This window comes from Zea mays, chromosome 8, assembly GCF_902167145.1.
Source record: "Zea mays cultivar B73 chromosome 8, Zm-B73-REFERENCE-NAM-5.0, whole genome shotgun sequence".
Lineage (NCBI taxonomy): Eukaryota > Viridiplantae > Streptophyta > Magnoliopsida > Poales > Poaceae > Zea > Zea mays.
This window is the reverse complement of record NC_050103.1, coordinates 75,250,093-75,275,963: the sequence shown is the minus strand read 5'-3', so window position 1 is coordinate 75,275,963 and position 25,871 is coordinate 75,250,093. Positions and strand designations below refer to the sequence as shown.

The window sequence follows — 25,871 nt, the reverse complement described above, 5'->3', positions numbered from 1 at the left end:
GAGATAGTAATGGTATGGATCCAAAGTGGTGATCTTTTAATGGTATGGATCCAAATTTCCCTAAACTCTAACATTTGGAATTTCCGGTGTTTTTGTTGGAAAAATAAGCTAATTTTCCACTCAGCCTCCGAGAATTCCGGTGTTTGAGTAGAGCTTAGAACTGCTAAAAACTAGCTTTGGTCTATCAAACCCGACCAACAATCGCCGGGCTAGAAACCTGGAGGTTCCTTGCCTGCTAGAATGCTAGTGCTAGCGACTGCCATCCCCTTCACTCTCGCCGTCGAAAATGGCGCGCGGGCTTTGCAGGAGAGCTAGTAAGACTAAGAGGAGTCACGCCTCACATGGCGGCGGATGGTACGCAGTGGCATGCGGCGTGACCCACTGACCCGTACCCATCACTACCACGTACTACGGCACAGCAGCGTAGCGTTCCTCTCTCCTCGCCAAGTGGCAACGCCGCGTCCGTCAGTTCTCTTGCCTGACGGACCCTGACCGACCGCGGCTGAAACGGAAACCAAACGGTCGCGCGTGGAGGCTCCTGGTCCATCAGCCGGATCGGAGTAACGCACTGGCCACCGGGCGGGGTATGTGGTGTGTGTGTGTGGCTGTTTCGTCTCGTCGCGCAGGGTCCCGGTCTCAGCGCTAGCCGCCTCTTCCGCCGTTCTGGGCATCTTCGCTCCTGGTTTCTCCCACGATGGCAGCTGAACCTTGCCATTGCAGGTCTGCAGCCTGAGCTTGGTCCTTGCATGTAGAACAGTAGAAGCTGCTGCTGATGCAATTGCCTGCTCCAGCAGAGCTGATGGCGATGCCACTACAGGACGAAGACGACCTGGGCATAGCGAAACCAAGCAGCCGTTCAGTTTGAAATCGCCCTGACACATCGTGCCATCCTTCCATCCATCAAACTAACACCACCACCAGCAGCAGCAGCTGGCAGATAGATGATTCGGACAAACCGGCCGGGACATGCAGACATTATTCCACTTCCTCCTCCTCCCCCCGTGAACCTCCATCAGCAGTTTAGTAGTACGAGTACAGGCAAGCCCCCTTTGTCTAGTTTTCTTCTCTCTTGTTTTTTCCCCGGGCGCCTCGCCGGCAACAAGTGGCGGCAGCCAGTGCCGTCTCGAAGATGATTCCTTCGTCGTCGTCCTCCTCCAACCGATTCTCACGAAAAGACGGCGGTAAAGGAGACCGCGAGGGGGATAAAAACTGTGACATGCTTGCTCATGCGCTAAAGCGACAAAAAAAAAGGAGAAGAAACACGACGCCTTGAATTCCCTGTGACGCTGTTCCGAGCCAACAATGCGGATTCCGCGCAGATGCACGTGAGCGGGCCGGCCGGTCCCAGCAGGGCCATTGCTCTTCTTCTTTCACTAGCTCGGCCTAGCTGCATGGGAATGGGAATGAAGTGGGGAGCGACGAAAGCCATGACACAAGTGAAGCTACTCTCGTCTCGTGTCTCGTTGCCGTTATTTAAACACCCCTTATCTTTCCCTCCTCAGGCTCAAAAGCCTTGCCCTTCCCTGTTCTGCTCCTCCTCGTTCTCTGTGATGCTGAGGCTAAAAGCTCTCACCTTCCTGCTCCTGCTCCTCCTCCTCGCTCTCTGCTCCGGCGTTCATCTGTGCGACGCGAGGAGCGGCACGCGCTGGAGTCGGACGACGCGAGGCGGTGGTAGCGGGGCGGCACCGTCCGCCTCCGCTGCTGCGATCGGGAGGAAAGGGAAAGCGAGAAGCAGCGGCTCCTCCCACAGGCAAAGCGGCGAAGGGAGTCGGAGCCCGACCGACGGCGACCCCGTGCAGGGCGACGGAAGCCAGGCTCCACCACCACAGGATACTACGGTCTTCAGCGTGGTGGAGTTCGGAGCCAAGGGTGACGGCGTTACAGATGACACTCAGGTCATCTGCTTGCCTTTCCATCCTTGTGATTTGCAAAGACATGTCATGCCTCAAACTCCGTTTATAGTCTAGATACATTGATTCTATGTTTTCCTTGCATTCTCAAGGATATAGATATTTAGACCAAGGAATTACAAGCGTCTTGTGCAGATCAGATGCGCTTATACACGGGCTCAAAATGTCTGTTAAACTGAATAACCGGCAGGCCTTTGAAGCAGCGTGGGCAGCAGCGTGCAAGGTGGAGGCGTCTACGGTTCTTGTACCATCTGGGCTCGAGTTTGTCGTGGGCCCGATCTCGTTCTCTGGGCCTTACTGTAAACCGAACATCCTGTTCCAGGTAAAAAAAATAATATCTACTTCTTCCAACTCTATTGTAATGCGTGTCGTTACATGGGCAGAGCACAAGGCATGCTGGCTAGATCCTCGTTAGGTCTGTTTGGTTTATAGAGACTAATTTTTAGTTCTTTTATTTTATAGTCTCTAAATTGTCAAATATAAAAATTAAAATTAACTTTTTTGTCAACTACGGCATCGGTAGCAATCTGTTTTTAGTGTGTGTTCTATTAAACACCATGATACCAACTGCAGAAAAATGGATGAATATTTGTTTGACACACACATACACGAAAAAATAATAATAATTCCTGGTACTGTTGTGGCCTGCCAGCAAACAATGCAACAAAAGATATAGTGCATGTTTGGTTTGTGGCTAACACTTTGCCTAACATTAGTCCTTCGAATTGAAAAACTAACTTTAGATAGAAAAGTTAGACAAAGTATGGTAAATTAGACAGCGAACCAAACAAAGCCTATAATCAAACTGGAACTGTTCTGCAGCTAGATGGAACTATTTTGGCCCAAACCAGCGCAAGAGCATGGGGCTCTGCTGGTCTGTTGCAGTGGCTGGAGTTCACGAAGCTAACCGGAATCGCGGTCCAAGGCAGCGGTGTGATAAACGGCAGGGGCCAGGACTGGTGGACGTATGCAGACCCAAACGATGCCGACGACGAGTCTGTGGAGATGCTGCTGCCACGGACTAAGCCCACGGTAAGCATGCATTGCAGCCTACACATCACTGCAGCACTGCTTTGTTGACACATGCATGCATCTCCGTGATTGCTTGTTTTTAAAAAAAACATGGCTGCAGGCGCTGAGGTTCTATGGCAGCTCCAATGTCACGGTAGCTGGGATCACGATCGTGAACAGCTCCCAGTGCCACCTCAAGTTCGACAGCTGCGAGGGCGTCATGGTCCACGACCTGAGCGTCTCGTCCCCCGAGGACAGTCCCAACACCGACGGGATACACCTGCAGAACTCCAGGGGAGTCGACATCCACCACGCGACACTGGCCTGCGGTAAAATGCTACTGTAGCTGGTTGTAGTAGTAAAACGGACCCTGCTGGCTGCTGCTACTGAGACACCTGCTTCATACGTGCAGGCGATGACTGCATCTCCATACAGACGGGGTGCAGCGACGTGAACATACACAGCGTGAACTGTGGGCCAGGGCACGGGATCAGCATCGGTGGTCTAGGGAGGTTCAACACGAAGGCGTGCGTGTCCAACGTCACCGTACGAGATGTCAAGATGTTCAGGACAACGACGGGTGTCAGAATCAAGACATGGCAGGTACGCCGCCCGTACGTCAGAATAATGCAGTAGCAGGCAGCAGCAGCAGGCCTAATAATTACTAATAAACCTTTGCAGGGCGGGTCGGGGCTGGTGCAGGGCGTGAGGTTCTCGAACATCCAGGTCACGGAGGTGCAGACGCCCATCATGATAGACCAGTTCTACTGCGACAGGGCGACGTGCAGGAACCAGACGTCGGCGGTGGCCGTCTCGGGCGTCCAGTACGAGGACGTCAGGGGCACCTTCACCGTCAGGCCCGCGCACCTGGCGTGCAGCGACAGCTCGCCCTGCTCGGGGATCACCCTCGCCGGGATACAGCTCCAGCCCCTGCCGCTGCCGCAGCACCGCCGCCTGTCGTACGACCCCTTCTGCTGGCAGGCGTTCGGGGAGCTGTACACCCCCACCGTGCCCCCCATACCTTGCTTGCAGATCGGCAGGCCGGCAGCAGGGAACAGCGTGCTGTCCGACGGCGACCTTTGCTGAAACGCCGATCGGTTCATCAGTTAAGCTAAGGCGGTCGTCGTGATGCTTCCGACCCCTGCTTTGCACGATGTGGATTGTGGAGTGTCAGTTGATGATGCATCATGCATGCATGCGTACGTGGGATACTTGAGGCCGATTTATTATATTGATGCGAGCCGATCACCACTATTGCTATGTACACGAGGTCACTTGTCACGCACGCTCCAGTCGTTGTCCAGCATCAGCAGCTCTCTCTCCTCTTCCGGTCTCACTCCTGCGGCATGGGGAAGTAGGCGTCGTAGGTGCACCGCCTCCGCGCGGACATGAGCGCCGCCAGCTTCCGGTTACAGAGCTGGAACCGCGGCGCCCGGCCGTCGTCGTCGTCGCCGCCATAGCCGTCGGGCGTCGCGGTCGCGGGGACCCTGAGCCCCAGCTGCCGCTGCAGCTCCGCGAACTCCTCGCCTCGTCGCACCACGTGGTCGTAGCAGATGTACCGGCCCCCGGCCGTGCCGCTCAGCTCCTCGTACACGCGGACGTGCGCCTCCGCCACCCTCTCCACGTTCGCAGTCGCCAGCAGACCTTGGACGAGCATGGCGTGCGCTCCTGCAGACGTGCAGATATGCCAGTGAACTCGATTTCTTCTTCTCCATGCCCATGGCTATCAACAGAGGATATATAGAGAAAGAGCCAGGGACCTTTGAGGTATGCAATGGATGGAGTAGGGTTCCGCCTCCGGAACCCCGGCCCGGTTACCAGTGCTGGGCATATGGTCACTAGCTTCAGGTCTGTTCCCCGTGCGGCCCTCCACGCCGCCTTTTCCGCCATCGTCTTGCCGAGTGACAGCCACAGCTGCAAATGTTTAGGCTCCAGGCTTCAAACTCTGCTAGCGTGTTCCATACAAATGATTCTTTTTTTTTTCTTCAAAACGAAATGTTCCGTGGAGCTAGGTGATGACAGCGAGAGTGATTCTAGCTTCACCTTGTTGTCGCGGCACAAGCTCTCGTCGCTCCAACAGTTCTCATCGATGGTAGTTGGGAACCGGCGGCGGTCATGAGGGTAGTTCTGCCTCCAGACGCATGCCAACAGTGACGACGTCAGGACGCACTTCCTCACGGATTCTGTCCTCACACATGCTTCCACCACCAGCTCTGCTGCTTTGGCCTCCAAGCCTGCCATGTGTTTCTGCTAACAATGAAATTCACGGGTAAGGTGTCCGCAGCAAGAGATCGCGTGAAATAGAAGATTTACACTATAAATTCATATTGTTCGTTTATATAGTAGAATTTATAATAAATGATAAGATAGGAGATGCAATAGGATAGTTCTCGAATATAGAACGTTATTAATGTGAAATTTTGCCATTACTATCTCTACCAAGTTCACTTCGAATTACTACTGGAGACGGTCTGATGCATGCCATCAATACAATTAATGGTTTTTTTATTGTTCCAGTTGAAACTGATGGCGCTGGTTGGCATATTAATGTCCTGTGGGTCCATGTTCACAAAAAAAAAATTTGTGACTGTGACAGCCCAACTAGCATTAGCAATCATGACTTGCAACACTTGCTCGGTGGCTCCTGATCAGGGGGATAATCGTTGTGATTATCTAGTTCTATATACATTTTGTACTAAATGCTAAGCCTAGTAGCAAGCTCGAGTGTGCAGAAATGTAAAGTGCCGATCTTTATTTCATGATTACGCAAACAATTTAAGAGAAAACTGCACCTACAAAAGTAAAAAAAAAATTAGATTTGGTGGAGAATGACAAAAAAGGACGACAAAAGTGGACCACCTAATTGTTGGGTTCGATATCTGCTCAGAGAGGACCACTGTTAACTGCTACAACTGAAAAAAGGGGGGCGGCATGCCCAGATGTTCATATTCATACTGTTTGTCAATTGGAACAACTTTCAACTGCAACCGAAAGAGCAATTAGATGCCTTCAATGTTTATGTTCAAATGATAAGAAGGTCACCACCTTATATGCCACGAGAGGTTGCGCGTATACACAGGTAAAGTGCATGTAAACTTTGTCTTCAGCAAGTTTTAGACAAATGGTTGATGGTAGGATTCACCGTCAGAGGGGAACACCTTGCCAACCAAAAATTGTTTAATTATTGGTCAGAGTTCTTACACATAGAAAATTCGAACTCTCCCGCTCTCAAACGGAAAACAACTAATATAAACAAGGAAAGCTAGCTTCTGGTACCACATTGCACATATTACGCACGCGTGGCCTCAGTTGAGCCATTTCAAAGGATCATTCTAAGGTGTGAGTGCCATCCTTAAGCTCATATTTCATACCGCAAACCTTACTGGACATAGTGAGGCGGTAGTTATTTAAACAAATCAGAACCAATTTTTCCTGGTCTTGCCAAGTTTAATTTTAGCACGGTTGTTTCACAAACAAAACAAAACAAAACGAGATCTTGTTCAGGCCTGCCTTTGTAGGCATAACTTTTGTGGCAGAATTTTCTGTTCAGAGGATTAGATACTGACTAAACATAGGATGAAGCTAGTACAGGTTTGAGTGGCTCACCGTGTAACCGGAGATGCCCGCTGGATCCACATGCGACGAAGTGTGAAAGACACCAACACAGCCGTCGAAAGCCTCATGCAAACTCTCCGGGTCCATCACATTTGCGATCACAGTCCAGACCCCATCCCTGCCATTCTCCCCAAACATCTCCATCTCCCGCAGCTTGTCAAGGTCCTCTGCGACAGCAAAACGACACATGAATAGTTAGTTCTTCATGACAACATGCATTTTGCACAGTACTAAAAGAGAAGGCAAATGGAAATTTCAGTTGTTAGTTTCTGTTTAGGAGGCCCAATTTTGAAGCTTAAGGCTTTGTTTGGGTGATCTTGGATTAAAGTGGATTGGAGGGATTGTAGAGTGTCTAAATCTCCAATAGATCAAAAACTCTCATAATACATCCCAATCCACTCCAATCCCTCCCATTAATAGAGTACACAAACTAGGTGTAAAGTGGGTCGTTATCTGATTGAACATTATATTGAGCGAATGAATAAGGTTTTTTTTTCCCATGTCACATTGTTGCTGACTAAGATTTTGGATAAGAAGAACACATGCAGCTATGGTTACAACTGTCCTGTTCCGAAAAATTGAAGAATGCCAATACACACCTCAAAGTAATCAAGATGGAAATACTATGTATGTTCCCATATAGGACAAACAGTCGGTGACCGATTTTGTTTTTCCTGCTAATAATTGTCCTTTTTCTGTAAGGTGGTAAGATGAGGATAACTTATCAGTGTACTGTTAATGAAGAAGATAACCCTGTCAGATATGCAACTCTTATGCTCCGCAATGGCCAATGGGGTTCCAGAGAAAAAATGCCCCGTTTGGAATGTGGGAACTTTTCTTTGTCTATTTCTGCTTTTTTTAGCTGTGAAATTACTGCGTTTTAAACGGGTCTGACTATCTTTAGCAGCTTTCCATCATATCCCTAACCACATCATATGTTTCAAATTTCACTCTACGAACATTACAGTCTACTGTTTTTGGGTGACTATATAGGTAATCTGGTATGACCTACAAAGGAGTGAACTGGCGGGACAGGAAATTGGGACATCTCTTTTGCATGACTTTGGCCCGTTGCCGTCCAAAGAGTGTGACATGTTCAACTTGATCATAATGGTTACGCAAATTTCCTATAATACAAGAAAACTTCACCGGTGAAATATCAAATTTATCAGCTACACTGAAAGTGACGTGCCCAGAGATCGAACGTGGACCAGGTAACCGACTATGATGCTGTTCAACTACAACTCTACATCATCTGTACAAATGCTAGACCATCCAAAGTCTAAACTCCATGCCAGGTAGAGATTAATGGCAATAAATCGACTTCTCAGGAATTCTCCTCCTGAACAAACAGTGGGTAATTTCCCACCAACCCACCAGGCAAGCCCTCCATGCACGCACCGAAGCATACGGATAGAAAACAGGAGATGAACAAAAAGACAACGTTTGCCCAGCTACAGACAAGGGGATTTAATAAGCCTAGGGTTAGGCAGAACAAGCGGGAGACGGGAAGTCAACGGGAACGTTCTAATAACAAGTCAATACTACTAGGTAACCTTTACTACTCTCGAATCTGCTGATTCTTTTTTCTTGCCGCAATTTTGAAACTTCCGGCAGAACGTGCACATTACGAAACTTCACCGAAAATTCGCTCAACATCTCGTGCGCGCGAAGGAAATCGCCGTGAAAATAACGCATTTCATTAAAAGAAATTAAATCAAAAAGAGTAGAACCGCGGCATCGCAGGCGGGAAGAGGGACCAGACACAAGAGCGGTTGCCATTTCCAATCAATCACCGAAAACAGCCTTCAGATAACCAGCCACGGAGACGTCCCACCGCGACGTGAAACGCACCCGATTCACAGTGCCAAAGCAGCGCGACGGTGCAGCCGGTAGAGGGTGCCGTAGTAAAATAAGGTAGGGACGGACTAACCGACCGACGTACCTTGCGTCTCGAGGGCGAGGCGGACGGTGTAGCCGTGGCGGAGCAGGCGGTCGACGACGGCAAAGCCGAGGAAGGACGTGCCCCCCGTGACGCACACGGTGCGCGCCTCCGCGGCGGCGGGCTCCACGGCGCGGGCCGCGCGCTTGGCGGCGCCCCCGCCGGGCCTCCACGCCCACGCGCCATGGAGCAGCAGCGCGCCGCGCATCTCCTCTACCTCGGCCTCCAGGCTCTGCGTGCTCCGCAGCACCCCCATGCCGCCGCCGCTTCGGCGCCTCTGCCTCAGCCTCCACCGACGCCGGCTCCTGGTCCTGGCCCTGGCCGCTGGCTTTATTGCCTTTTTGCTTTGGCGTCCCCGCCTCGCCGTGCCGTGGACGGAGCAGTGCAGTTTGGGAGAAGCGTGCTCGGTGCTCTCGGGCCGGGCGGCCTCGGGAAGTCGGGATTGTGTGATCGGTGGGTGCAGGGTCGCGCGTGAGGCCACTATAAATAGCAACCTCCCGTCCTCCCGTAAAGAAAAATCCGCGCGTACATGGTAAGGGTCTTCGGCCGCGCTCGGCTCGTCGCTAGGTTCCCAATCCCCAATTCATCGTCGGTTAGGAATAGATTCAGAGTAATGAAAAGGGACTAAAATCTTCTCCTATACAAATTTATATATGAGCTAGTTTAAGAACTCTATTTTTCTAATAGATTTACACTTTTTCAAAAAAAAATTAGTTTATTTTTTCTTAAAAAAATAAAAACCACTTGATAAAATAGAGTTCTTAAATTAGTCCGAAGAGAGAATTTAATCCACTTAAATTCTCTCAATCTACTTCAAACTGAGTAAGCTCTTAGCGGTGGGGATGAGAAAGTCCTTTCCCACAAGAATGTAAATGGGGGACATTATTCCTCCGACGGGTAATGAGGACATCTCCGTGGGACCCATTAAACCTACATGTAGCAATGTTTTCGTATACTAGTTAATTATAAAAATAAATAATTATCTTGTCAAAAGGTCAATCATTATACAAATATGTTCCTTAACAATTTCTTACATCGAACAATATGTATGAGCGAAAATGGTTGCATTAATATCAAATAATGTATTTCCTAATTATAATTTAAACGATGACGGGATCCCCGTCGGGGATTTAACCCCACGGGAAACATGAATGGGGAAGAAATGTGTTGGTGTTTTGCCTACCAGGGAAAATTGATCCAACAAAGGGGTAGAAAGTGTGTTTTCAGAGTTTAGCACGGGATGCCAAAAGCTTCATTAATCCCCTGTGTGAGGGCACTGTACGAGAGTATTTAAAGGTACTCAAGGGGCTGTCTGTCCCTGTCAAAGACGTTTACACTCTCGAGTACCCGGTTTATCCCCAGAATATTCCCATGAGGGAAGGTTACAGACAGTCATTAAGGTAAACCCTATTACAGACACAGCCCTAACCAGACCTGACCTCGTGAGGCCCATCACTTTGGGCCGAATCACACATGGGCCTTCCCCGACGGTGGGGACGCGGGAGGCCCGTAGACATCATGCGGGGCCTTCGTCTGCGACACTAGAGCGAAGGGGGTCGCACTGGTCTCTGTAACACCCTAAATTTGGGGTATAATTTTTTTCCTAACATCCACCAAATTCCGGTGTTACCCTCTTTTTTCTTTGTTTTACTTCCATTTTTTAAGTATCGGGAGAGTTATTTTTATATACATAGGTTTTTAGTGTAGTAAGATGAAACCCTAAAAGAGCCCTTGACTATTGCATAGCATGCCGATACTTTTTATTGTACGTTGAATTGTGGTGGTTGTGCATCCATGCAAACTCAAAAAGTATATATTTAGGGGTGATGATTGTGTTTTGAAGTGCATTTATATAACCTACACCTAAATTCAAATAGTGAAAAGAAACAGAAATAAAAGAAAAAACAAAAAAGGAACACATCCTTGAGCCCCCTCCCTTCCCCTGGCCGGCCCAGCAAGCCTCTTTCCCCCCAGCCCCTTTGCCACTCTCGGCCCACCCGCAGCCCAGCAACCGCGCCCCTAGGCCAAGCCGCGACCTCCCCTAGCGGCCGCAGCGCGCGCCGCCCAGCGCCCAAACCCTAGCGCCGCCGCCTGCAAGCCGCTTGCCCAGCGCGCCCCCAGCCGCCGCCGCGCCCCAAGCAGCCACGCCGCGCGCGCCCTAGCGAGGAACGCCAGCGCTCGACGCCGACCACAACACTAGGGGTCTGCGCTTGGAGTTCCGTTCATGTTGTGCTCGTCCCGCCATCGACGATCGCTGTGAGCAGGTAAGCCCTTTTCCTTCTTTCTCCCATGCCCCAACCGGCGCTCATCCTCCCGCCTGTTTGCCATCGCGGTCATTGACTTCGCCCAGCCATGGCACCAGTGGTGTCGTGCCTCCACCTCCCCATCTACTTGTGGGTCCCACGCGTTCGTCGTGGCACCATCTACCGCGCCCCTCTCGTGCTCCTCCGCCGGGCAGCACACTGCCGCTCGCCATGGCAGCACAGTGGCCAGTGCGGCTCGCCGTGCTCGCGGCGTGGTTCGCAGCCAGGCGCGCAGCTAGGGGGCTCGGCCCATGGCTGGCGTGCCCGTGCCCCGGCACGATGTGCGCGCAGCCAAGGCGCGGCCGGTGCCCCGGCGCAGCTCGCGGCCTGTGCGCCCTCGCCGGCGCGACATGCACAGTGGTCGGCAGCGCAGCCCCGACGTGGCTGTCTGCGTTCCCACGCGATGTGCTCCCGGCGCAGCTGCCTGCACGACCCTACGCAGCATGCCCCGGCGCGGTAGCCGGCGTGGCTCGCCTACGATGCAGCCCCGACTCAGCCTTTGCGTGGTCCCATCGCAGCGGTAAACGTCGTCGAGTAGGGAGACACGTCCCATCAACACATCGCGCCCAAAGCCTATATGCGTCGAGCCTATCTCATGTCGTGGTGAGAACGATGTCTACCCGTCGCCGTCTACCCATGCGCGTAGTCCGTTGTCGCCTAGCTAGTGTGTTCGCACCTCGTGTCGTAGCTCGCGCGTTGTCGCGTGTGACACACAGGTTGTTCGCGCGTGTCGTGAGCGTTGTTTCGCGTTTGTCGCGCGCATTGCTACGCATCGTTCACGCGCTGCCAGCACGCTGATTCAAGCGTGGTCCACGTGTGTTATTAAATTGTTCCGCGTGTGTCGCGTGCTCTGTTCTGCGTGTACCGCGTGTCCCATCTGCATGACATTCACGTGTGTTGTGCATGTGTCGTCGTTCGTGCGAGTCATGATTTGCGCGCTTTAATAAAATCGCTTCGCCATATCATTCATGTTAAATACTTGATTAATTGTTTAGTTTTTGGTTATTAAAATAACAATTCAATCGAATCTAACTTATAATTTCGATGATGCGTTGGTAGAGACCTGTTATTGTGATTATGCCAACTTAAATATTATATTTCATATTTGGTTAATATAAAAACGACCTTCTAGTTAAAACTAGTTTATTGTTTTTTAACTCGCGCTTTTATAAATATAAATGTTAATTCGATTAATACCAACTCAGACGCTTTTCATTTAATACTTGTGTATTATGAACACGGTGTTTGTTAGCGATGTGGCGCATGTCGTCGCGCTGTCTATGTGTTGTTCCGTACGGGGTTGTGTGCTGGTTCGCGCGTCGTTCGCTCTGGTCGCGCGTGCTGTCTCGTGCGTTGTCTGCGCGCGATATTAAATTGTTCGCTTATAATTACTCATCAATTAATTAACTATTTGTTTAATCATCCACTATTAAAATAGTAAGTTAGTTAAAACTAAGTACTAGTATTAATTTACATTTGATAATGGTCGGTTGATATAATAATGTCGAATTAAATGTTCTAACCCAACACCTTTTTAGCGTAGACACGACCGTAGCTCCGACAGTTGCGTTCATTTTCCTCACGTGATCGTAGAAGCGGGCTATATTCCGTATTACACATTTTTATAATGTTTTATCTTGTATGGTGTAATGTTCTTATGCGTATATATGTTTTTTTTTTGCTTGTACTGGTTCGTCTTCGCTTCGCGTTGTGGTTACACTGCGATCTATTTCCGCGCTTCGAGGAATCGACAGTCAAGCTTCGGCGACCAAGTGATCTAGCTCTTCGAGCTCTACAAGATCAAAGACCCTGAGCATCTGTTTGGTGAAGGCAAGTGTCCTCTGACCTATTATGTCCCATTTATTTTATAATTCATCAACCCGCATACCATGATCAACCTAAGGATTGACTAGTTTTGTATTTACCTTGTCCTTGATTATCTTTTGGGTTACTATGGTTAGCTTCATGCTATTGCTTTACTTTAATCAATGAACATGATGTGAACACTTATGATACGATGTTGTCATTATGATTATGATGTTGGACTGGTGATACTTTACGGGGGCTCGAGCGGTTTCTCGAGTGCCTCTCTGTAAGGACCTATTCGTTGGATGACCGTCCGGGAAAACAGTGCAACCATGAGGGTGGAATGGGACGTCCTTAGCTAAATAATTAGAGGAACTGGGGTGTAGTTCGCTTCGCCGTCGTGCCGTTAATGGGGCTCGGTGTATGCGGCTCGCTCTGCCAAGGTTGGTTCGCCCCTTGGGGAGGAGTGCGGTGCATTTAGGAAACCTAACGGGCGGCTACAGCCTCAGGGAATCTTTGTAAAGGCTCCGTAGTGAATCCCTGGCCATTCACCTTGGGAGTGAATAAGGGTCTTGCAAGCCCAGGCTAGAGAGGGAATCACGGCTTGTGGGTAAAGTGAGCAACCTCTTCAGATTGTTATAAAACTGATATATCAGCCGTGCTCTCGGTTATGAGCGGCCAAGGGAGCTCCATTGATTAGAGACACATTGACCAGAGATGTTTTGGTTACTGATGATGATGAAGATAATGTTGGTTTCTATTATGATTATGATTATGGTTTCAGGTATTCTTTCCGTTTGGAAGGAGTACTTTTGGGTTAACAACTTGGGTTAATGTTAAAACATGACTCTCTACTAGTAATAATGACCTGACCAACTAAAAGCAACTGCTCGACTTTAACCCCACATAAAGCTAGTCCACTACAGTCAAACGGGACATTTGCTGAGTACGTTGATGTGTACTCACCCTTGCTTTCACAAAACACCAGGTTGCCTTTGGTGCAATCTATGCTCAGGTAAAGAAGGCATCGAGGCGGATCTCCAGGAGTTCCAGGACTTCGACGAGTTCGAGGATTAGGCTAGCGACCTCCCCCAGTCAGCTGCGTGTGGTGGGTTGTTTACGTTGGCTATGTTTCGATTCTGTGTACTTTGATTTAAATTATGTAAATGGCTCTAGTCTGTAATATTATTACTTACTCTTTATTGTAATTCAAAGCATTGTGCTATGATGAGTCATTTATGTAATCGCTATGTACATGAATTACTGATTCTGGCACGTACATGGTTCGCATTCGGTTTACCTTCAAAACCGGGTGTGACAGTGATATCAAAGCCTTGCTGACTGTAGGACCGCTGACCTAGAGTAGCATTGGCCGCTTTAAGGACTTATTGATTATTACTTCACCTCATCTTTGATTCTGCTTCAAAATATTAGTCACCTCGACTAATTCTATGTTGTGCTCCTATATGCCCCCCTTGCCAAAAGTATTTTATTCTAGTATGGCCCATACTTCTCTCGATCTATTAGATCTGATCTCACTCTTGTGCTTGCCACATCTTTGTAGATGCCCCCTGACCATAACCTTCTTGTCTTTTTGGGACTCTTTCCTCTTTCGTCATTAAATTGCTACCATATGGCAAACTCTAGTCCTTTGGTATTGACATGCTTGTATCCCTTTAATACTCTTGTTTCGAATACTTGCCTCTAAATTTCTACTGCCTACTTAAACACTTCAGTTTATATGACCATGACCTTCCTGTCTTCTAAGACCCTTTCCTGTTCCGTTGTTAGGTCATTATCTTTCAACAATTTCTATTTCATTGGTTTCTTAGAGTCTTGCATACTCTCGTATTTTTTATTTTCATACCCCAATATTTGTTTAAGACATTTCAACTTACATGATCTTGACCACCCTTGTTTCTTAATGATGCATGGGCGGTCATTTTACTTTGCATATCCTTGGGGATCTCGTTGTCTCCTTGTAACTCCACTTGGTAATTAATTTTCTTTACTTTGACCATTTTGTTGGAACCTTACCTATCTTACCCTTGCTTGTTTTCTCCACTTTGTCAGTCTTGCCTTAACTCTGTCCATGGTTATGCTTTTCCTCATTATCACCTTTACCCTTATCACCTCTATATCTTACCTTGATGTTTATCTTATACCTGCCCTTTAAAATCTTCTCTCTCCCATCTCAATCTGAGAGTTGTATGTTATACCTAATTTTCTCTTGGACGTATCATCTTCTTTGTCACTTTCGAGTTTTTAAATCCATCCTTTGTCGTGTTTTTGTTTGTTATTGCCTTTGCCTTTCTCATCCCTTAACCTTACCTTGGCGATTACATTATGTATGTTATCTACAATCTCCAATCTCCCATCCCAATTTGGGAGCAGTGTTTTACTTACCTCACCCTCAGTTATATTCTCTTCTTTACCGCGTGTAATCTTATGCTCAACTCCATTCTTTGTTGTACTCATACCACTGGCTCTCCAATGCCTTCATCTTTTCTCTCATACCCTTGTTTGTTGTCGCCTTTGACCCTTGCGATATTGAGGCCTTCTAACTAAATGGTTACTTTGAACTTATCCTTTAAAAGTCTCCCCTTTCTTTCAACCTAGTTTGAGAGTTGTGAGTTACCTATCTCTCCCTTGATTTCTTTTCACTTCTTGTCACCTTAAAAGTTTTGTGTTAATTCCATCCCTTGCTGTGTTTTTATTTGCTATCACCCTCCCCTTGTCATCCATCGATCTTGCCTTGATACTCATCTTTATTCCTACTCTTTAAAAATTCCCTCTCTTCTACCTCAATTTGAGAGTGGCAATTTACCCATATGGCTCTTGGACGTACCCTCTCCTTTTCCATTTGCAGGTTCTGTCTTAACTCCTTCCTTTAGGGTACTTATATTGTTCGTCTTATGCCTATTTACCTCCTCTCATACATCCTTGTTCGTTAATACCTTTAAAAGAACCCTTGTAATATCTATACCCATGTCTTCACGCTTACTTTGAACCTACCCTTTGAAGCCCCCCTTTTGCATCTCTGTCCGGGGATAATGCCTCATCTATTTCATCACCGATTGCTCCCCCTTCTTTGACCCCTTGCAAGTCCTATTTAAAATACATCCTTTATTGTGTGTTTGTCCGTTATCACCTTAACCCTTGTCATCCCTTGAACTTTACCATGATGCTTATCTTGCACCTGCATTTTAAATCTTCCTCTCCCATTCCAGTTCAAGAGTGTTGTCTTACCCCTCCCTGCTCTTGTTCGTCCCTTTTTTCCCCTATCGCGTGGCAAGTCTTGTCTTAGCTCGATCTTTTGATGTGCTTTCGCCTATTACCTCCTGTACCTTTGTAATCACTGGATCTTTCCATGATGCTTATCTTATGCCTACCTTTTGAATTATCATCTTTCCCATCTTGATTTGAGAATGGTGTTTACCTACCCTGCCCTTGGTTGCATTTTCTCCCTTGTTGATTACAATCCTTGCTTTAACCCCATCCCTTATGGTGCTTGTGTCCCTATCCTACACGTCTTGTTCTTCTCCTCGTCCTTCGACAACCTTAGAGATTAGTTATTCCCTTTTTAGAGAAGACCACCATCTAGTTAGCATTAACGTGTAGCAACGAGATGTTTGTTGTTGTGTGCCAGTGATGCTTGTCTTTATGTTATGACTGATTTGCTTCTTTGAAATGAGTGTTGATGTGTTGTGGCCCTTGGTCTGCAATGACATCAGTTTACTAGCTGAGTGCCATAGAGTTAGGTAGTTGGGTGCTCTCACTTTTCTCTCTTTAATCCATCTATGCTTACGTTTTCTATCTGTACCCTTTCCTCTTGCACCTGTCTGGTTGGCAACCTCCAACCTCTCTTAATCAGTCAAGATCAGAGTTGGCAGCATCTTCACCAAGTGCATATCAATGCTTCTGTTAAGGGGGTTAGCCGATTACCCCAATGAAGACAATGCGATCAACATCAGCCAACAAGATCAAAGTGGTGCAGCGGAAGTGTGTGTAAGTCCTAACCCACAGGTCCAAGAGATCCTCAAGAATTGTATCAATTGGTTGTGAGCATCTAAAGGTCAAAGCAACTAGTCCACAAGTTAAGCTTGCAGATTCAAAGTCAACTCAAGAAAGTCGTGAACAACCGATGAACCAACCTTGTTTCTCTTGCTAGCTTCTCCTTGAATCTCGAGGGCGAGATTCTGTTAAGGGGGTTAGATTTGTAACACCCTGAACTTGGGGGTATAAATTTTTCCCCTAACATCCACCAAATTCAGGTGCTACCCTCTCTTTTCTTTGCTTTACTTCCATTTTTTTAAGTATCAGGAGATTTATTTTTATATACATAGGATTTTAGTGTAGTAAGATGAAACCCTAAAAGAGCCCTTGACTATTGCATAGCACGCTGATACTTTTTATTGTACGTTGAATTGTGGTGGTTGTGCATCCATGCAAACTCAAAAAGTATATATTTAGGGGTGATGATTGTGTTTTGAAGAGCATTTATATAACCTACACCTAAATTCAAATAGTGAAAACAAAGAGAAATAAAAGAAAAACAAAAAAGGAACACAGCCTTCAGCCCCCTCCCTTCCCCTGGCCGGCCCAGCAAGCCTCTTTCCCCCAGCCCCTTTGCCACGCTCGGCCCACCCACAGCCCAGCAACCACGCCCCTAGGCCAAGCCGCTTGGCCCAGCCGTGACCTCCCCTAGCGGCCGCAGCGCGCGCCGCCGCCTGCAAGCCGCTTGCCCAGCGTGCCCCCAGCCACCGCCGCGCCCCAAGTAGCCACGCCGCGCGCGCCCTAGTGAGGAACGCCAGCGCTCGACGCCGACCACAACACTAGGGGCCTGCGCTTGGAGTTCCGTTCGTGTCGTGCTCGTCCCGCCATCGACGATCGCTGTGAGCTGGTAAGCCCTTTTCCTTCTTTCTCCCATGCCCCAGCCGGCGCTCATCCTCCCGCATGTTCGCCATCACGGTCATTGACTTCGCCCAGCCATGGCACCAGTGGTGTCGTGCCTCCACCTCCCCATCTACTTGTGGGTCCCATGCGTTCGTCGTGGCACCATCCACCGCGCCCCTCTCGTGCTCCTCGTTGGATAGCACACCGCTGCTCGCCATGGCAGCAGCACGGCTAGTGCGGCTCGCTGTGCTCGCGGCATGGTTCGCAGCCAGGCGCGCAGCCGTGGCGCTCGCAGCCTGGCGCGCAGCTAGGGGGGCTCGACCCGCGACACGGCTCGCGGCTGGCGTGTCCATGCCCCAGCACGATGTGCGCGCAGCCAGGGCGCGGCCGATGCCCCAGCGCAGCTCACCGCCTATGCGCCCTCGCCGGCGCGGCTTGCGCGGTGGTCGGTAGCGCAGCCCCAGCGTGGCTGTCTGCGTTCCCACACGACGTACCCCCGGCGCGGCTGCCTGCGCGACCCTACGCAGCATGCCCCGGCGTAGCTCGCCTACGTTGCCGCCCCGACTCAGCCTTTGCGTGGTCCCGGCACAGCGGCAAACGTCGTCGAGCAGGGAGACGCGCCCCATCAACACATCGCGCCCAAAGCCTGTATGCGTCGAGCCTATCTCACGCCGTGGTGAGAACGCTGTCTACCCGTCGCCGTCTACCCATGCGCGTAGTCCGTCGTCGCCTAGCTGGTGTGTTCGCGCCACGTGTCGTAGCTCGCGCGTTGTCGCGTGTGACACACATGTTGTTCGCGCGTCATTGCCGTGTTGTTCGCGTCATTCGCGCGTGTCGTGAGCGTTGTTTCGTGTTTGTCGCGTGCATTGCCACACATCGTTCACGCGCTGCCAGCGCGCTGATTCAAGCATGGTCCACGCGCGTTATTAAATTGTTCCACATGTGTCGCATGCTCTGTTCTGTGTGTACCGCGTGTCCCATCTGCATGACATTCGCGTGTGCTGTGCACTTGTCGTCGTTCGTGCGAGTCATGATTTGCACGCTTTAATAAAATCGCTTGGCCATATCGTTCATATTAAATACTTGATTAATTGTTTAGTTTTCGGTTATTAAAATAATAATTCAATCGAATCTAACTTATAATTTCGATGATGCGTTTGTAGAGACCTGTTATTGTGATTATGCCAACTTAAATGTTATATTTCGTATTTGGTTAATATAAAAATGACATAGTTAAAACTAGTTTATAGTTTTTTAACTCGCGCTTTTATAAATATAAATGTTAATTCGTTTAATACCAACTCAGACGCTTTTCATTTAATACTTGTGTATTATAAACACGTTATTTGTTAGCGATGTGGCACACGTCGTCGCGCTGTCTGTGTGCTGTTCCGTACGAGGTTGCGTGCTGGTTCGCGCGTGGTGTCTCGTGCGTTGTCTGCGCGCGATATTAAATTATTCGCTTATAATCACTCGTCAATTAATTAACTATTTGTTTAATCATCCACTATTAAAATAGTAAGTTAGTTAAAACTAAGTACTAGTATTAATTTACATTTGATAATGGTCAGTTGATATAATAATGTCGAATTAAATATTCTAACCCAACACCTTTTCAGCGTAGACATGACCGTAGCTCCGATAGTTGCGTTCATTTTCCTCACGTGATCGTAGAAGCGGGCTATATTCTGTATTACACATTTTTATAATGTTTTATCTTGTATGGTGTAATGTTCTTATGCATATATATATGTTTCTTTGCTTGTACTGGTTCGTCTTCGCTTCGCGTTGTGGTTAGACTGTGATCTATTTCCACGCTTCGAGGAATGATAGTCAAGCTTCGGCGACCAAGTGATCTAGCTCTTCGAGCTCTACGAGATCGAAGACCCTGAGCATCTGTTTGGTGAAGGCAAGTGTCCTCTGACCTATTATGTCCCATTTATTTTATAATTCATCAACCCGCATACCATGATCAACCTAAGGATTGACTAGCTTTGTATTTACCTTGTCCTTGATTACCTTTTGGGTTACTATGGTTAGCTTCATGCTATTGCTTTACTTTAATCAATGAACATGATGTGAACACTTATGATACGATGTTGTCATTATGATTATGATGTTGGACTAGTGATACTTTAGGGGGCTCGAGCGGTTTCTCGAGTGCCTCTCCGTAAGGATCTGTTCGTTGGATGACCGCCTAGGAAAACAGTGCAACCATGAGGGTGGAATGGGACGCCCTTAGCTAAATAATTAGAGGAACTGGGGTGTAGTTCGCTTCGCCGTCGTGCCATTAATGGGGCTCGGTGTATGCGGCTCGCTCTGCCAAGGTTGGTTCACCCCTTGGGGAGGAGTGCGGTGCATTTAGGAAACCTAACGGGCGGCTACAGCCTCAGGGAATCTTTGTAAAGGCTTCGTAGTGAATCCCTGGCCATTCACCTTGGGAGTGAATAAGGGTCTTGCAAGCTCGGGCTAGAGAGGGAATCACGGCTTGTGGGTAAAGTGTGCAACCTCTGCAGAGTGTTATAAAACTGATATATCAGTCGTGCTCGCGGTTATGAGCGGCCAAGGGAGATCCATTGATTAGAGACACATTGACCAGAGATGTTTTGATTACTGATGATGATGAGGATAATGTTGGTTTCTATTATGATTATGATTATGGTTTCAGGTATTCTTTCCGTTTGGAAGGAGTACTTTTGGGTTAACAACTTGGGTTAATTTTAAAACCTAGCTCTCTACTAGTAATAATGACCTGACCAACTAAAAGCAACTGCTCGACTTTAACCCCACATAAAGCTAGTCCATTACAGCCAAACGGGACATTTGCTGAGTACATTGATGTGTACTCACCCTTGCTTTCACAAAACACCAGGTTGCCTTTGGTGCAATCTATGCTCAGGTAAAGAAGGCGTCGAGGCGGATCTCCAGGAGTTCAAGTACTTCGACGAGTTCGAGGATTAGGCTAGCGACCTCCCCCAGTCAGCTGCCTGTGGTGGGTTGTTTACGTTGGCTACGTTTCGATTCTATGTACTTTGATTTAAATTATGTAAATGGCTCTAGTATGTAATATTATTACTTACTCTTTATTGTAATTCAAAGCATTGTGCTATGATGAGTCATTTATGTAATCGCTATGTACGTGAATTACTAATCCTGGCACGTACATGGTTCACATTCGGTTTACCTTCAAAACCGGGTGTGACAGTCTCCGTCTGGGTCGTTGTCGGTGTTTTGGGTTCGACCGCACACCCGGGGTTGCCCCTCAAGGTGTTTTTAGGAGTAGGATGGTGTCACAGACTGTAGCAAAATGGTTCGTGCTAGGTGCACGAAGGACAGTGGACAATGTTTACAGGTTCGGGCCGCTTAGAGATGCGTAACACCCTATGTCCTAGTGAGTATGCTTGGTGAATGAGGTTACAAGGTGGCTCTCTGAATGCAGAGAGTTGAGGTGGGTGGCTGAGTAATAGGGTCGATCGTTCTGAAGGGGTGCCCCCTAGGCCTTATATACTCGACCGTGGGGCAATACACGTGGATATGATAACAACGTGTAACTAAAAGATAGTGAACTGTTTGAGTTTATCTCTCTATAGTTCTGCCGACCTATCCTCGCATGGCTCCGTTGCATGGGGGCTCCAGCGCGGGAAAGTCGGATCTCTGTTGTGGTCGCTCGCTCAACGTTGTGGGTCGTCCGGGCTTGCACCAATCTAGCCTCATGTCAACCTGCTTTGCTGATTGTCCCTCCCCAGGCCCACGAAAGAATGGCCTTACAATTTATTGGGCCCGTGGGCCTTTCGTGAGGTCTTTTACTCTTCCAGTGGACCCGGGGGATATCTGTCCCCCACAAGCCCCCGATCTTTGGGTTGATTTTGAGGTAATCAGCCCGAAGATCCCAGGTCCAGCTTGCAGGTAATTTGGGGAAAACGATTTCTTACTGTCTCCTCCTGCTTTGATCACTTGTAAACTGAAGCTTTGTTTCGTGCTTGTGCCTTAGAGGTTGGCATTTCATTTTGTAGGACCCTAAACCTCATTGGGTGCACCGGAGGTGCACCCAATGGGTGTAGCCCCCGAGCTTCGAGTAGATTTTAGAAAATAATCTACTCGAAGGTCTTCATCAGAAATTATTTTCATCTTACTCTTGTGCTTTGGTTGAGGGCTAGCCTTGTCTTTAATCTTGTCTTATGCCTTAGAGGTCGGCACCATCTTGGCTTGAAATGGTGATTCATGGGGTGCACCAAAGGTGCACCCAATGGGTGTAGCCCCCGAGCTTTGAGTGGATTTTTGAAAATAATCCTCTCGAAGGTCTTCATTTTGTGTCCTTTTGCTGAGAATAACCCTTTCTTTTTTCTGAATGCCTTAGAGGTCAGCATTATGTCATCCATATCATGCTTTAGAGGTCAGCATGTATTTTGTCTTTTTCAGCCGAGTTCGTGATCTGCCCATATCTCGCTAGGTGGTGCAATTTATTCGCTCTGCGACTGATTGGACATTTGATGGACGCTCTCTGTCTAGTCTTCACGTCGCTTCTGTCGGTCATATTTTGTACTTCATCGGCTATATTTGGCTTTCCTCTAATCCTTACTGATATCTCATTTTTGTCTTGAGGTATTCATTGCATGCCCTGCACGGATATGACAGTTTTGAAAAATATACTGATAATTCTTGGGCGTCCCCCCCAATGGGTGTGGGCAAGGGATGGCTTGGTACGCTGAGTGTTTTAGCCGGCTGCTTCTGATTAGTAATGTGATGTGACGGCGGGTGTAATCATATCATCCGCGTTGTTGACTGGAGTCCCAATGGGTGTTGTGTTGCGTGAAACGGCGTCAGCCGCCTGACGTGTCTTCAGACGGGTTGAAGTGCTTATTGAATGCTTTGCGACTGTTCAGTGACCGTGGTTGGAGGTGAGCGGTTGCCTTCTTCTTCTATAAATAATGTCGTTGCCTCTCCAACTTTTTCACATCTCTTGTTGTTCTCTGTTGCTTGCTTTTCTTCTCTCCCTTTCGCTTCCACCATGGGCAAGAACAACAAGCGCAAGCGTGAGCCGACTCCTCCATCGGAGGATTTTGGTGACTCGGAGTACTCAGAGGAGGAGTTCTCCTCTGAGTCTGAGGGGTCTCCGGCTCCCATCCCCGTGCGTGAGTCGTCTGACGACTCAGACGACTCCCAGGGGCTCGCGGCGGAGGTCTGGACTTATATCCGGGCCGTCGAGCGCTCCGGGCTCGCTGGCTCGGATGAGTCGGAGTACTCCTCGGACGAGGAGGACTCGTCCGAGGAGGGCGGTGGCGGCGATGGCGATGACGACGACGAAGGCGGTGGCGGCGACGACGGTGGCGGCGGCGGCAGGGGCAGCAGCGGCGGTGGCAAGGGTGACGACGGCGGCAGCAGCAGGGGCGGCAGAGGCAGCAACAGGGCCAGTGGCTAGATGCCACTGGTCCTTAGATGTTAGTATAGTATAGTTAGAATAATGTAGTAGTATTTAGTAGTGTAGAGTAGTATAGTGTAGTGTAGTAGTAGTTGTAGTAGTAGTAGTGTAATGTAGTAGTAGTAGTAGTAGGGAAGTATCAACTCATAATGAGTTGATTTGTAAGTATGATATCTTCCCTTTAATGAAGAAATTATGTTGCCTTCTCTGTGCCAATTATCCTGCTTATTTGTGAAGTTGATTTCCTTGGAATTTGTAAGTAAATAACTCTGGCATCATTTCGACGTTTTTAGAGGTAGCTGCCGAGTAACTTGTAGACGACGTCGGAGTTTTAGAGGTAACTGTCGAGCGACTGAAGACAACGTCATCGTTTTAGAGGTAACTGCCGAGCGACTGAACACGATGTCGGAGTTTTAGAGGTAACGCCGAATGATTTGAAGACAACGTCAGCGTTTTAGAGGTAACGCCGAGTGACTGAACACGATGTCGGAGTTTTAGAGTCAACTGCCGAGCGACTTGAGGGCGACGTCAGCATTTTAGATGTAACACCGAGCGACTTAACACGATGTCGGAGTTTTAGAGTCAACTGCCGAGCGACTTGAGGGCGACGTCAGCGTTTTAGAGGTAACGCCGAGCGACTTGAAGACGACGTCAGCGTTTTAGAGGTGACGCCGAGTGACTGAACACGACGTCGGAGTTTTAGAGTCAACTGCCGAGCGACTTGAGGGCGACGTCAGCGTTTTAGAGGTAACGTCGAGCGACTTGAAGACGACGTCAGTGTTTTAGAGGTGACGCCAAGTGACTGAACACGATGTCGGAGTTTTAGAGTCAACTGCCGAGCGACTTGAGGGCGACGTCAGCGTTTTAGAGGTAACGCCAAGCGATAGCGGGCTGCGTGGGCCACTTTGAGGATAATAGCCGAGTGATGATGTGGCGCGCCGGTGTTTTGGAAGTAACTGCCGGGTAATGACGTGGCACGCCGGTGTTTTGGAAGTAACCGCCGGGTGCTGACTGGGCGCTTTTTGAAACGGTATCTGGCTCGGGAATATCTCATAAGTGCTGCGCTTTTAGCCGCCTCTGCTTTCCGTGCCCTAGTTCTTGCTTTCTCGCTTCCGAATCCTCTCTGCAATTCGCCTCCCACTCTGCTCGCCGGTAGAATCGAGATGGCGCCCAAGAGGAAAGCCTCGAGTTTGTCTGCCGCGGTGATTCCTCCAATCGACCCTAACAGCCAGTTGCCTTTCGCAGGTAACCACATGTCTGTCATCTCCGAGTCCGAACTTCTCCACCTCGTGTCCATCGGGGTCCTTCCCCCGAGGGAGCTCTGTTCTTGGCGGATTTGCCATGGGGTCACTGTCCCGACAGAGGATACCCATGAGTCCGTGATTTACGCTCCTTTCCTTCTCCGCGGCCTTGGTCTTCCAATTTCTCCCTTTTTCCACGGCCTCCTTGATTTCTACCATCTTAACTTGACCCATCTGAATCCCAATTCTATCCTGCAAATTTCCATTTTCATTCATTTATGCGAAGCTTTTCTTGGTGTGCTGCCACATTTTGGGTTGTGGAAGTACTTGTATCACTGTCGCCCTGGGATGGCCGGAGGACAACATCAGTTGGTTGGGGGTGCTAGCTTGGAGATGCGCCGCGGGAGGAAGACTGAGTATCTTGAAATCCCTCTCAAAGATAGCATCAAGGGATGGCGCTTGGAGTGGTTCATTGTTGAGAATTATGGAAACTCTCTCCCCCCTCGGTCGGGAAGACAGCCGGACGTTCGCACCCCAAGTTGGACCGAGTCCCCCACGGATCAGGAGGTAGCTGAGGCAGGTGCTTTGTTAGCTGAAGTTGGATTGCTGAAGGAGAGGGGTCTGACTGCTGAAGCTGTGGTTGCTGATTTTGTCTTCAAGAATATTCAGCCGTTGAAAGACAGGGCATACCCGACTTATCTGTATCGAGGCCTAGCCGACTCAACTCGAGTTACCAACAGAAGAATTCCCTCTGTAGACTTGGTGAACCGACTTGAGATGATCCTTAGAGGCAAGGTGTCAAATGTTGGTGCCCCAGTGGCATACTCAGCCTGGAACTTGCCTCCTCCCAAGGCCTTCACTCTTTTTGTGTCGAATCCACCTGTCACTGATGACAGTTTGGGCCTTAGAGTGCGACCCTCTGCTGAAGAAGTTAGCGCCTTGGTTGCCTCGCTCGGGGAGATTCCTGATGATGAACGGCAGGTCCATTTTGAGGTGCCCCTGAATCCTAGTGATGCAGAGATAAGTGCTATGCTTGATTTGCTGGCTGAGGACTCTTCTGATGCTGCTCCTGCTGGGACATTGGTGGTGGCGCCCCTCCCAGAGGCTGGTACGACCTTGGATATTCAGAAGCCTGCCAGTACTCGCCCGAGGCGCCCTTGCCGAGCCAATCAACCTGATCCTTCTGCTGATGAGCAGAAAAAGAAAAAGAGACGCCTCCGGCGAGTATCCAGTTTGGATCGGGACGTTGGTACTTCGGTTCCTGCTGCTGAAGAAGTGCCTGTGACTGAATTTATTGACGCTGACCCCAATGGGTGTGCCCAATCTGCTGCTGATCCCAATGTGGGTGCTCCATCTGTTGCTGATCCCAATGGGTGTGCTGCCTGTGTTGCTAATGAAGACGACGGGGAGGAAGAGGATGAAGTTCCTTTGATTCGGAAAAATAGTCGACAGTTCATCGCTAGTGGTGAAAGTAGTGGAGTTCCTTCTCCTGCTTTGTCTGCTCTCATTGGTCTGCAAGAATTGTCCCTGGCGAGTTTTGATCAGACTCTTGAGGATATGGTTCTAGAGGATTTGTTATCAGAGCCAGCAAATGATGGTGTGATGGAGGTTTGTGCTGATGTGCTTGATGCTGGGTTGAGGTCATCCCGTGCCTCGTCGACCTTAGAGCGCGATCTCGAGGGTCAGGAGACTGACTTAGATCGTTCTGGTCCCATGGAAGTAACTGAG

The 25,871-nt window shown here is 48.8% G+C and overlaps 2 protein-coding genes across 3 annotated transcripts; one reads left to right on the top strand and one right to left on the bottom strand.

The window, feature by feature from the left end:
- The first annotated feature begins 1,407 nt into the window (after positions 1–1,407).
- On the top strand, positions 1,408–4,168 carry LOC100273736 (uncharacterized). Its single transcript, NM_001148145.1, has 6 exons — positions 1,408–1,895; positions 2,101–2,232; positions 2,733–2,942; positions 3,043–3,250; positions 3,334–3,524; positions 3,603–4,168. The coding sequence occupies exons 1-6, from the start codon at positions 1,428–1,430 to the stop codon at positions 4,005–4,007; spliced, it is 1,614 nt and encodes a 537-aa protein (NP_001141617.1). The 5' UTR covers positions 1,408–1,427; the 3' UTR covers positions 4,008–4,168.
- LOC100280347 (dihydroflavonol-4-reductase) lies at positions 4,126–9,004 on the bottom strand. Of its 2 annotated transcripts, none has more exons than XM_020542085.2 (5): positions 8,482–8,999; positions 6,528–6,703; positions 4,965–5,171; positions 4,682–4,835; positions 4,126–4,589 (listed from the first exon to the last, which is right to left on the bottom strand). In XM_020542085.2, exons 1-5 carry the CDS (start codon positions 8,732–8,734, stop codon positions 4,255–4,257), a joined length of 1,125 nt encoding a protein of 374 aa, XP_020397674.1. In that variant the 5' UTR covers positions 8,735–8,999; the 3' UTR covers positions 4,126–4,254. The 2 variants fall into 2 exon arrangements, with proteins under 2 accessions (XP_020397674.1, NP_001146745.1); NM_001153273.1 differs by having other exon boundaries at positions 4,127–4,589; positions 4,965–5,168; positions 8,482–9,004.
- Between the last annotated feature and the right edge of the window lie 16,867 nt (positions 9,005–25,871).